Source organism: Barbus barbus, assembly GCF_936440315.1.
Source record: "Barbus barbus genome assembly, chromosome: 2".
NCBI classification, from domain to species: domain Eukaryota; kingdom Metazoa; phylum Chordata; class Actinopteri; order Cypriniformes; family Cyprinidae; genus Barbus; species Barbus barbus.
In genome coordinates, this window is record NC_136730.1 from 8,697,117 (window position 1) to 8,709,663 (window position 12,547).

Sequence of the window (12,547 nt, forward strand, 5' to 3'; positions counted from 1 at the left end):
ACTCAAAAAAAAAACTGACACTCATTAATATTCAACGTATGTTTTACTGTAAAACCTTCACTCAGGTACTACAGCAAAATAAGTAAATATTTTGATATACAGGCTTTTTTTTTCTCAGATTTAATCTGAATGGGAAAGGAAAAGATGAATGTGAATAAGCTTCTTAGAAAACCTTAAGAAGACTTCAAATAAAATAGCCTGCCATAATATTACACAAAACAGCATGTGTCTATAAACACGTTTAGCCTCTAACCCCTATAACAACAACAACTATTTACAGTGCATATAAATCTGCATTCCTTGCGCAGCTCTACTTAATTAAATATTCACATTAGACCACTCCCCCAAACACCATAGGCAAATGAGAAACATTATTTTCTGATTCATTTTTTTAAATCGACAAAAGTTCATTCAAACGGAGAGAATACAAATTAAAGCACATCATTGTTTAATTTAATTGTGAAAAAAATCTAAATAAAATATGATAAGTGCATTTTTAGAACAAATTCATTTTTGAGTGCATACTGCTGGAGATATGAACAAATGGCACAGGCCTATTGTTTACTTCAAAGGAGCTGTCCAGCGCAGTGGTGCTGAGCTTGCTCCAAAAACTGTTTTTATGCATGAAAACAAAACCTTCCACAGAATAATGGCAGGGGAAAAAAGAAATTGGTTTATAAGAAGTTATAGGTGGCTGTTACTAAACTACGCAACACTTCATTACGCAAATTCTTCTTTGGAAAAGCACTATGATCAACTCATCTCTGACTGTGAATCCCTCTCATATTCATCACGCTGTAACTCCATTTAGAGCGTCAACATTTCCATCACATGACTGAGAGCGATTATATGGCTGTGACATAGGCTATTTCTTTTGTTGGGTTAAGGCCGGTGACACGTCAAAAGCGCACATTGTTAAGCGAGAAGCTTAAAGAGGATTCATTTTTAGCACAAATGTTGTGTCGGGGGAGCCAGCCTTGCCTGCTGTATGTAACAAAACACGCTGAACATAACATCCTGCTCTTCTAAAATAGCCGTTTTCGCATCACGTTTTCGTCATCTGCTCTAAATTTGCAGTCGTATGCATTTTAAGTGACCGCGCGCAACACAACAGGCTGTGTCATGGACCCCGGGCTCCGTTTGACTTCTGATAAACGCCTCGTGTCGCATCGTTACGGGAATATTCATGACATATTCTAGGAGAAAGTATAGTAGGGTGACAGTAGTGTGGTTTGCCTCTCTGAAACGAGGTCGCGTGAACGTCTGGCGCGCGTAAAATGACTGTCTCGGGTGAGCAAGGCAGAGCAGAGCCACAACTTCACTAGGATTGGACAACAGGCAGTGCAGTGGGGATTCCTGGGGACTGGTGTCTCTCCTAAAAGACTTCAGATTGTACAACCACGGCTTTGTCACTAACAAATACAATGGCAGCTTCGGAGAAAACACTCATTTATCGAGAAGACACCGATTCGTTTAAAAACTTTCTTTCCAAACGGGACATGCGCCTGATAGCCGCACAAGAAGAGTCAAATTATGTGGATCTCAACGACCTGCTGGAACTAAAATTGGATGATACAAAAACAGTGAAAGTGTCATTTGGAGACTCGGGTGAATTGGCTATACTTAAAAGCATTAGTGGCATGAGCGATTCACAAGGAGAGCACAAACCTTGCACTGAAAAAGTAAATGAACTTACTGAAAATAAATACACGCACAAGTCGAGCTCTTTTGAAACAGCAGCTTCGGAAATACCTCAAGCCGATAAAAACGACACGGACTGTACCGAGAAAACGGAGCAAAAGCCCAAATCTCCAAATTTGGAGACACAGAGCCCAGGAAGCAATAACCATGAACAATACAATGATGTTTACATGAGCAGCAAAAGTGAATCGGATGATGAGGTTACTGTGGTGCTTTCTGATCACGGCACGCCTGAAATCTGTGAAGATGAATCGCACTATATCACAACCCACGAAATACAGCTTTTGGAGTTGGACCACGATGCGGATTACGACTTTGAGACGGGGTCCAGCTGGGATATGGAGGACGATCTCCAGGTCTACTCGTTTGTCGATTATGCGTCGTTTGACAGTGATGAAACGATAGGTGCAAAAGAGGCGAGTATGGAAAGCAACCAGGCGAGCGAAGCAGTGGTCAGCAGTAAGCCTGAAAGCAATCTATGTGACGCGAACAAATGTGCCAGCTCAAATGAGGGCCTGTCAAAAACGCAAAAAGCAGCTGGGCAGATTCACCTGTCAATCAAAGCCGCTTCCCGCGCTGTGAATGAGCCCAGCAACATCCAAGAACAAGCAAAAGGCATAAGCCGCTATGTTTTGAGAGGAGTGGATGCAAGGGGCGACAAAGTGTGTGATAACGCAAAGTGTTTCATTGCTGTGCCGGGGCGCTTGCACTTTGGCAGAAAACTGAAAAGCAAAGATGTGAACGAGTATTCCAGCGGTGCGTCCAGCGCGGTGAGCGAGCTGGACGACGCCGATAAGGAAGTGCGCAATCTCACAGCCAGGGCGTTCAAAAGTTTGGCCTATCCATATTTTGATGCCATAAACTTTAGTACTTCTAGTGAGTCTTCTGCTTCAGAGCATGGGCTGGGAATCAACAGGTGGTCGACGTTTGTTGACCTAAAGTATGGCAAGGGGAGAGATCAAAACTTAGTGGCACATAAAGGCTCCACATCCAATTTCCATTTCGCCAAAAAGAGGGACGGTAAGGAGATAACGGGCTTGACTTTAAACAGCATGCGAGCGCCCCCCGTTGAGATATTTGCACTGAACGGCAATTTGGTGAGCCGCAAAAACGCATCGTCTACCACAAAAAAGACTGAGCTCATGGGGAAGTTTTCACAGGGGCAAAGTGGCCTCATAAGACTGACCGAAACGCTCAATTTTCGATGCAATGTCAAATCCGGGCAGCCTGTAAACGAAAGCACTGGAGGATCACGTTCCACAGATGAAGTTACAAACACCTTGCCAAGCGCTCAAGGGAGTGAGGCCAGCAAGCGACCCTGCAATGCAGAGGAAACCATGGAAGACACACACAAGAAAGCTATATTCGCATCGAGTCTCCTCAAAAATGTAATTTCAAAGAAAATGCAGTTCGAGCAGGAGCGCAAAATGGAGAGGGGCGAGTTATGCGAGGCGCACCACGCGCCCTCTCCGTGCTTCGGGACGCACGAAGCGCACAGAGAGAAAGCGGCCAAGAAAAATTCCAAAGGGCTGCAAAGGCAAAGCTCGAAATTCTCAGAAGCCGACTCCGACTTCACGATCGTCTGCGTGGACGATCTGGGCGACATAGTAGAGGGTAATTCAAGCGATGCCAAAGACGACGGGCGCGAAGAAGAGCCTTTGACGAGTGCATCAGAAACGAATTTAGAGTCGGCGAATGATACTAAAAAAGGAGCATTCGAAGCATCCAAAAGCACGCTGCTTCAAAGCCAAAATAGCGCGTTCAGAACGTGGAGGGTCGGCGAGCTAGAGTTTCAAAAGGAGCATAAAAACGACAAAACTCCTGAGGAGAAACCGCTCCGCGAGTGTCCAGGCGAAACCAGCTTCAGGGTCGATTCGGCGAGCGGCAAGCACACTAAAATGTCACATTTGTTTGTGCCAAGCATACAGCTTCCGTCCGCGGACCGGGACCTCAGGAAACCGCAGCCTAATGTGAATTCTTCCACGCGCGATCAAGCAGAAAGTGGAGCTTTGAAGTGGCGTTCAAACATCTATGTGTCCGACGCGACGCGCAGCGCGGTGACATCGAAGTCGCCCGAAATCAAAATAAGTTTGCGGAGCGTTCGGGACAACAAAAGCGACCCGTTCAGTATCGCGAAGCTACTGACTCCCAATTTAGGCTGCAAAACAGCTGAGGACAACAGGTGCCAAGCGCTCGCGGCGGCTTTCAAGGGTGAGTCGTCTGACAAAGTGCCTCACTTTATAGTTAGAGACATTAGAGATAACAAGGGCAAGCTACAGACCCCCATTCACCAGGTTAGAGACGTGCGTAAGCTGGTTAAGAGCTCATATCATTTTGTGTCTTTAGATAACAATGACAACAATTCTAGCCACTCTACTTGTGATGGAGAGCACAAGACATTAAAGCAGAGTCCTAATCTGAACTCAGCCTCTCTTTCACCCATAGTGATTAAATGCCAGTCTGTGAATACAAATAACAATGTGAAGCAATCTGGAAATTTAATAGACCCCCCCAAGAGACGATTTCCAGAGGATATAGTTGAGACCGACAGGTCCTCCCCTCACGTTGCTGTAGCTAACAGGCTGCCAAAGCAAGAAGTGCCAGCTGGATTGAGAATTGAAACAAGCACACAGAAACAAGATAAATCGAGCGACACAGCCGAGAAGAAAAGCGAACCCAAAATGGCCAACCAGGCCGCTCTGGAAAAATTGCAAGCTGCTGTCAAAACGATGGAGCAGCTGTACGTTTTTGACAAGAATGAGTGGAAGAGAAAAACAGAACCACGGCCGATAACGGAAAGCCACGTGCTCTCGCTCATCACCAGGGAGGAACACAGCGTGGAAGAACAGGAAAGCAATTCTAGCTCCACTTCCACTGATAGATTGCTAAAACGAGATTCAAACTCAAACCTGAACGAGATGCCACCTAAAAAAGATGACAAGTCATCAACCACTCCGATTGCCCGGGAAGAGCGAAATGGCCCTAAACCGCTCATGCACCTCACAGGAACGCCGTGTAAAAACATAAGCCAGAAGTCATTAGCCAAAAAAGCACCGCAAACGCACATTGCATCACCAGCATCTCTGAGCTCCAAGAGTGTTGCAACTAAATCTCAGAAAATACCTGTTTCCCTGAAGATATCGCAGCCGAAGCGTGTACTAGAAGAGAGGGAGCGCCCGAATGGCAGTGAGACCGAGTTTGCCCCGCTGCAGTTCACTTCCACTGCAGATTCTGAGAACTACCTAACCATACCAGTGAAGCCTCAAGCAACGCCCGCCATAAAGCCAAGCACGTCTGGATTGGGCAAAACAGCTGTTTATACAATCCCAACTGCAGGAGGTAAAACCCAAACAGCCAGTCCGCCTTCTCACCTGGTTCACAGTGACACCAGAGGCTATCCGTCACCAAAACGTTCATCTTTTGTGATGGAGACACGGTCCCCAGATACCCCTACTGCCACTATTTACCACACATCCCTGCCTGTCCCAATGCAAGCTGCTCAGCCTCAAGTTATTTGCTTCTCCCCTACGGTTCAACCCTCCCCCATCCTTACAGATCACTTCCAGGCAACCCAAAGAAAGATGCTGCTGGATCCCACCACGGGAAACTACTACTTGGTGGACACTCCAGTGCAGCCATCAACCAGGCGTCTCTTTGACCCGGAAACCGGACAGTATGTGGATGTCCCCATGCTGCAGCAGCCTACCATGACCCCCGTCCCATTGCCAATATCCCCTCTCGCTCTCGGCCCGGGAGCTTACGGCCATACTTGCATGTTTTACCCAGGATACATGCCAACTACAATGATCCCCGCACGCACTATTCAGTCCCAGCTCTCTATGCAGTCAGAAGCAGATGATGGGGATAAATCCCATTTGCACATGGGACAGCAGGAGGATGGAGCTTACATGGAGAGCCCTTATTATATGCCATCTGGGAAGTCATCGCAAACAACCTCCATGGCTCAACATGTCAAAACCAGCAGGCTGGCCAACAGCAAGCAGCCTGTCATCAGCATTACTTCCCAGCAAGGGCCAAGGATCATCGCTCCCCCCTCCTTCGATGGCACCACCATGAGCTTTGTGGTGGAGCATAGGTAAAACCCTACTCACCTACAGCGTAAGTGCAAATTCTTTTTTTTTCATCATATCTGCATCCACTGAATATTTTTTTCATAATGCTAAAGGCTTTTAAACAAATCCGTGTAAGCCAAAAAAACAAAAACAGGTCCATACATTTAAAGTGAAAATCCTTTCACAAAAATACTAAATGGCAATGCAATCTCTTACTTCCTAGCTAGACAACATGACTTTCCTAATATCCATAATAATTTTTTTTATTATTTATTTAGTTTTTATTTTTCTAACCTTTTGTTATGGCTTGTTTTAAAATCTTTTGAATATCATCTTTACATTTTTTTACAGGAATAAATCAGGTACACTATCTTATACTGAATACCCTTTTGTAAGTTAAAACTTAAATATTTTGAATTTACAGTATATACTTACACTGTATATAATTAATTCAAGCAGACCATAGAAATTATATATCTGAAAATGATTATTAAGAATTTTTCCATGTTTGGGAAATTATTTTGCTTTTATTTGATTGTTCCAGTCCAGAAAATATTTGTATTGTTTAACACAATGTTAGGCGATGGATTATATGGGTAAATTAAAGGGATAGTTCACCCAAAAATGAAAACTCATTTTCTCATGTAGTTTTTGAAACTTTCATTCAAATTTCATTCAAAACCGAATACAAAACGAATAAAAAAAGTTAAATTAATGAACAAAAAATAAATTAACAAGTTTACAATAAATAACCACAAATTAACAATAAATGTAAATTTAACAGTAAATCCTCTTTAAGTGCACTTCATAATGATGAAAAACTTTGAGTGTGCATGTGTCTGTCTCATCTAGCTACAAGTGTTTCCTTGTAGTCCTCTTTTTTTCTGGTCACAAGGGGTACTGTTTAATGTAATCTTAATTGCTTTTTTAAATACAAAATGACATTAATTTGAGGGGCACCTAGTGTCTGATTATATTACCTGCAGCTAGTAATGGCCCTCTTTTGATCAAAACAACATTAGACCCCTTTTAACTTTCATTGTATTGACAAAAAAGGACATTTTGTATGGACATTTTTTGAAATACTTTTTTGTTCTGCAGAAGAAAACAATGTCATACAAGTTTGGAATTACATGATGGTGAGTAAATAATCACAGAATTATAAAATAAATAGGTTAACTATCTCTCTTAGGTTCTCATAAGCTAAAAAAAATAGTTTTCTAATATTTCATCTTAATAAAATAAGACTTAAGACCTGTAAACATAACATTGCTGTTTAATTTTAATTCAAAGTCAAAACTGAGATAATGCCTCCCAATGACCATCTTAGAAGAAATCAATGCTTCCATTATGAAGAAAATGCATCCCTTTTTTAGCCCTGGTTACATTTAGCAACTTCAGATTGAACTAATACTAACCCAGAAGCAATGAAAAAATAATGGCTCTTGCCTTGTTGGAAGTTAAAAGCCACCTGCTCTTTTAGAGTGTTGGGTTTAAATGTGCATTTATGCCTTTTGCAGATGATTCTGTACAAACTAACTGTGAAAGCTTACGGACTTGCAATGCATTCAAGGTTTACATGGCTATGAGCTTATTAGAATCGGACACATAACCTTAGTAAGACTGTACTGTACAGAATTTGGTGGACCCACATTGCCACAGTGTTGTTTCTCTATTCGCTATCAGAAAAAAAGGTACAAAAGCTGTCAATGGGGTCGTACCTTTTCAAAAGGTACAAATATGTACCATCTAGGTACTAATATGTACATTTAAGGTACTTATATGCACCCTTTAGGGGTAATTAAGGAACAAAGGTATACCTGTTTTATCAAACTTTTCTGTTTTTCAATGAAAGATCTGTTCAGTTTTTATTCATGAATATTTTGTTTCTAAGTTAATGCTATTTGCATCTTATAAATAAGTTCAACTATATGCTTTACACTAATACACTCACTGGGGCAGTATCCTTTCAAAAGATACTAATATATACTTTTAAAGTACTAATATGCAAGTTTAAAGTACTAGCCATTTAAGGTACGAAGATGTACTTGTTAGCTTACACCTCAAAAAGGTACAAAAAACTGTCACTAGGGAGGTATCCTATCAAAAGGTACACTTGAGATACTAATATGTACCTTTAAAGTGCTAATATGTGCTTTTAAAGTATTAATATGTAAGTTTAAAGATCTAGTATGTACTGATTAGGGGTAAATAAGGTACAAAGATGTTCCTTTTAGCTTTTGTATCTCAGGGTAGCATCCAGGGATAGCTTTGTACCTTTTTTTTCTGAGAGTGTACCATGCGTACACTATTTTGTTTATATGAGTATAAATACAAATGATTTTATGTTAATGTCTCCTGCTCCGGGCATAAAATAGCACCCTCAAAATACATGACTACTGTTCTATTTCCTCAAGAGCTACTGTATGTCTATGGTATGGATGGTGTTAAGATGGGAGGGTGGCATGGCGTCTGCCTGTGGGCAGAAGGGAAGAGGCGTGGCATTGTTGGCATAGCAGTGGGAGGAGAGAAAGGTCAGCCAGTTTGTGGCATGTGTTTGTGCTGATACAGTGTTGTGCCAGCTGCTGCTGGGTATCAAGACTCTTCGTCCTGAGATGCTTGGGGCGTGGGCAGGTCACCTTTTTATAGGACAGCCTTATGTTAAAGGGAAAGATCCAGAGGTGGGCCAGAAGCATTGCCTGAGGGATATTATACAAACAAATCACCGGGTATGCGATCGCACGATGCAGGGGAGTAATATGAGATGCCAGAACTGCAAAATTTTAATGACCTATAATCCAGCTATTAGCGAGCGGATGGTTTTAGAGACACTTAAAGATCATGCTTGATTTTGAGTATGGCCTAAATAACTAACCTGTTAACTGATAACTGTGTTCGCATTGCTCACAGAAAAATGCTGGTGTTAAATTTAGTTTTTAATGTCATTCTTGTTTTGTTTTATACAGGAGCCACATGACGTCGTCTTTTCACTGATTTAATTTTTTTTGCTGAACTCATTTACTATATTTTGGAATCTCCTTCATCATCTTCATCAAGAAATCGCACATCCTTCTCCCATTATTAATTGTGGGCCGCTTGTTTCTGCTCATTACCCCACTTGCTTCATTTTGTTATAAAACTGTTCTGTCTGCTTCTCAAATCTTTGTGAAAGTGGATGGATTATTCTGCATTGGATTTTTTTTCAAAGGGTAGTTGAAAGAAATAAAAGGAAGAAACATTTACTGCATAAAAAATGCATTTACTGTATAAAAAAAAATCACTTTAAGCACCTTCAGAATAACGTCAGTCAAATGAGAGAACAACAGCTAGGGGTGCACAGATAATAAAATTCTCATGATAATTATTTTCATGCCATGGATGTTAAGAATAGCCAATATTACAACTTTATTATACTATTTGATCTAAATAAATTGCAAATAACAGACTAAAAACTAAAATGTGTCATTTTAAATGCTTTAAGTGACTTGAGGCATCACACCAATTTAATATACAGTATACATTTATATTAATTGTATTACATTTGTATTGTATACATTGTATATTAATTAATTATTCAATTATTTGTGGGGGTTTTTTCAAGACTAACTTTGTGTGAGCATTAGATGATGGTAAAGGAAATCTAAATGTAAAAAATGCTAATGTGTGTACACCATTATATAATGATTGAATTGAATTGAATTTTTTTGACAAGTTTATAAACTGTACAAAATACAAGTATCCCATACACTTCAAAGCATATTTCCATTGCGGCCCTCGATGTTAATATAAAGGGTAAGGCTATGTACAGAAAAGACAAAGCAACAGTATCTCCTAATCAAATACTAATTAAAAAAGAATAGTAAAGATTATTCACAATTTAAACAAATACAATCACTATTGACAATAAAACACCACAAAACAAGCTAACTATCATCAGCAAACACCATCTTTTAAAACTCTTTAACTCCCTTTATTGATATTGTTCATTTATTCCATGCAAGAACACTAAAATTTCTACCCCTAGTATCATAGGAATGCTGTTGTCTCACCATATAAAAGTAATCTCTAGTATAAACTGGAACTTAAATTGATACTGTTGTTAAGGCTATTAACAGGTTCTCTACATAAAACACTCAACATTTCTTCTACTATCCGTCATTCCTTGACTGAAGCTCTTCTCCTGACCTTGCATCTCAGCACTCTTCCTTGAGAGGTGTTATGTGAAATAAATGGATTGCATTACAATTTTATATTGTATATTTTTTTATTATTTACTGTTGTTGTTTTTCTGCTGGTATTGAATAAACCACCTCATTAAAACACACAAAAATGTGTGGATAATGTGGTGAATGGGATATTATAGGGGACTGTGCTCCTCTATTATCTCACAGTACTGGTATAGTGTGAGTGTGTGAGAGAATGCATTTACCATTTCATTTTGATTTGGTATTACAGTTTCATCCCTTTTGGCTGCAGTGATACAGAGTCAAGGTCAGGCGAATTGAGTTCAGGTGAAGAAATGACAGATATTAGCAGAAATTTATTGTATTTTGAATGCAGAGACAAAACAGAGTGTATAAAATGTAGCTTTAGACAACCTGTTTGGTGTCATATCAGTTAACCAGGTTATTGTTTAAGGAAAAATCAACTATACTTCAGTTTCAAATTACATGCTGAAGGGTATTGTAAACTATTTAACCTACTTGTTTATTTTATTTGTTTATTTTCAAGGTGTGATTTTTCTTTCAGTCAAAAGTGTAATCTGAAATCTAATATCCTTGTGATATCTCTAAGATATATTTGATTTTCATCACAGTAATAGTTCACCCAAAAATGAAAATTTGCTAAAAATGTACTCAAGCCATCCAAGTTGTTTGGGTTTTTTCCTTCATTAGAACAGATTTGGAGAAATTTTGTATTGCAGCACATGCACAACAATAGAATTTTATGAATGGGTGCCGTCAGAAATTGTGGATTATTGTGAAATTTGTATGGTTTTTTTACTTTAATTCTGACGGCACCCATTCACTGGTGAGAAGTGATGTAATGCTAAATATCTGTTTTCAAATCTTTTCAAGACGAGCTGACAATTTTTATAACTGACATTATTCTGAACCTTTTAATAACAGAGGCACTACATTTGGATCCTCTGCTTTATCTTTTTTGATGCACATAGCTTGTTTTTAATAACTGATGTTATAGTATACTTGTGAATTCATTCATTATTTCAGCTGATGGAGCTGCTGGCCAGTCCGTTAAGCTGTCATTAAGAAAGTTTGGTGTGGCGTTGTCTTCAGATTAATAAGAGTATCATTCAGCGCATTTAAATTCACTGAAAAGGCTACGTTTACTCAAAGGTATTTTAAAAAAAAGAAATTTGTGAAACACAACAGCATAAATGTGAAACTGTATTTGTTTGGTCTGTGCCAAAGATGTTAAAAGAGCTCCTAGTCATGTTATCAGGAGTCACTTAATGTCGTAAGACAACATTTAAAAGTTGAATGTTCCTGTAACGGCCATTGCTTAATCATAAGCGATCACTGTTTTAAAAGCTACACCTGATAAATAATGTTTAAATGATGACAAAGTTATGTTGCAATGGTTAGAAGTATGTGTGAAGATGGATAGGAGGCATATTAGATGAGAATACGCATTACAGCGTTTTAGAAAGAATAAAGACAGATTCAAAACAAAGAAATGCAAAAAGGAAGAAATGGTATGTGATTTGACGTTACAGGGAAAATAAAAAAATAATGTTCTTGATATCATGATTTTGTTGTTGTTGTTTCTTCCTTTTATTTCTTATATGTATATATATATTTTTTTTATTTTTGCAACTTGTCCAGTAAGCAATATGCACCTAATAGACACACAATTTTTAAAATATAATGTGTTAATTTTCCACTGAGTGCTGCAGGTGGGCGTCGTTTACTAGCCCATATCAGTTGTTGTTACTAAGCATAATGGCATTAAAAGAATGGCTCTGGCAAACCACTCCTAAAACTGTTTGCCAACACTGTCAATCTGTCAACTGTTCAAAGTATTTTTACCATCCATAATGGAGCTCAGAAGCATATTAAGAGCTCCATTTAAGCTCCCTGACAGCTATATATTTTAAAGTCTATATAAAGTGCCTATGATCAGGAGAATTAATATATGGGAAGCAACAAATCCATATGCTAATATGTGTTGCAAAGTGCTAATGTGAAATGTGTCAGTCTAGTTAAAGGTCTGTCACACATTCCTAGGATGCAATGGCAATGTAAACTTAAATATTAGTGGTAACTCTACTCAGGAGACATGCTCTAACAGCAGTGTTCTGAATGTTAATGTTATTTTCTATTAATGCATGTTCTCGTTACTAATTTTCTTTTTGTTTTTCCTGTAGACCACAGCAGTAACAGGTAAAGCTAAACAACAAAGACATGTTATTCTTGTTGACTCATTATTAAATTAAATTAAATTTGACATTACAATACATTTTAATTTTAAGTTAAATTATCATCATGTTTATTATAGGTTTTTGAATGACATATGTGGAGACAAATTGCGTCTTTTCTCTGCTATTAAAAGCGCTGTTACCATGTGGCAATGTGTATGCTATAAGGATGGCAGAATATTTCAGTAAAGCCACCTGTGCATGAAACATAATCTGGTGTGACATTATATGCTGGGAGGGTATTTTGCTAGCCAAGCTGTGAACAGTCACACATTCCATATCATATTTATGTTTAAGATAAACAACAGCACAGAAAATAATATTTGCATTAGTT

The 12,547-nt window shown here is 39.1% G+C and overlaps 1 protein-coding gene across 1 annotated transcript; it reads left to right on the forward strand.

Moving 5' to 3' along the window:
• Positions 1 to 1,424: 1,424 nt before the first annotated feature.
• On the forward strand, positions 1,425 to 5,801 carry cUnh4orf54 (chromosome Un C4orf54 homolog; the record flags this gene model as incomplete). The annotated part of the gene is made up of 1 exon (XM_079445598.1): positions 1,425 to 5,801. One exon carries the CDS (start codon positions 1,425 to 1,427, stop codon positions 5,799 to 5,801), a length of 4,377 nt encoding a protein of 1,458 aa, XP_079301724.1.
• Between the last annotated feature and the right edge of the window lie 6,746 nt (positions 5,802 to 12,547).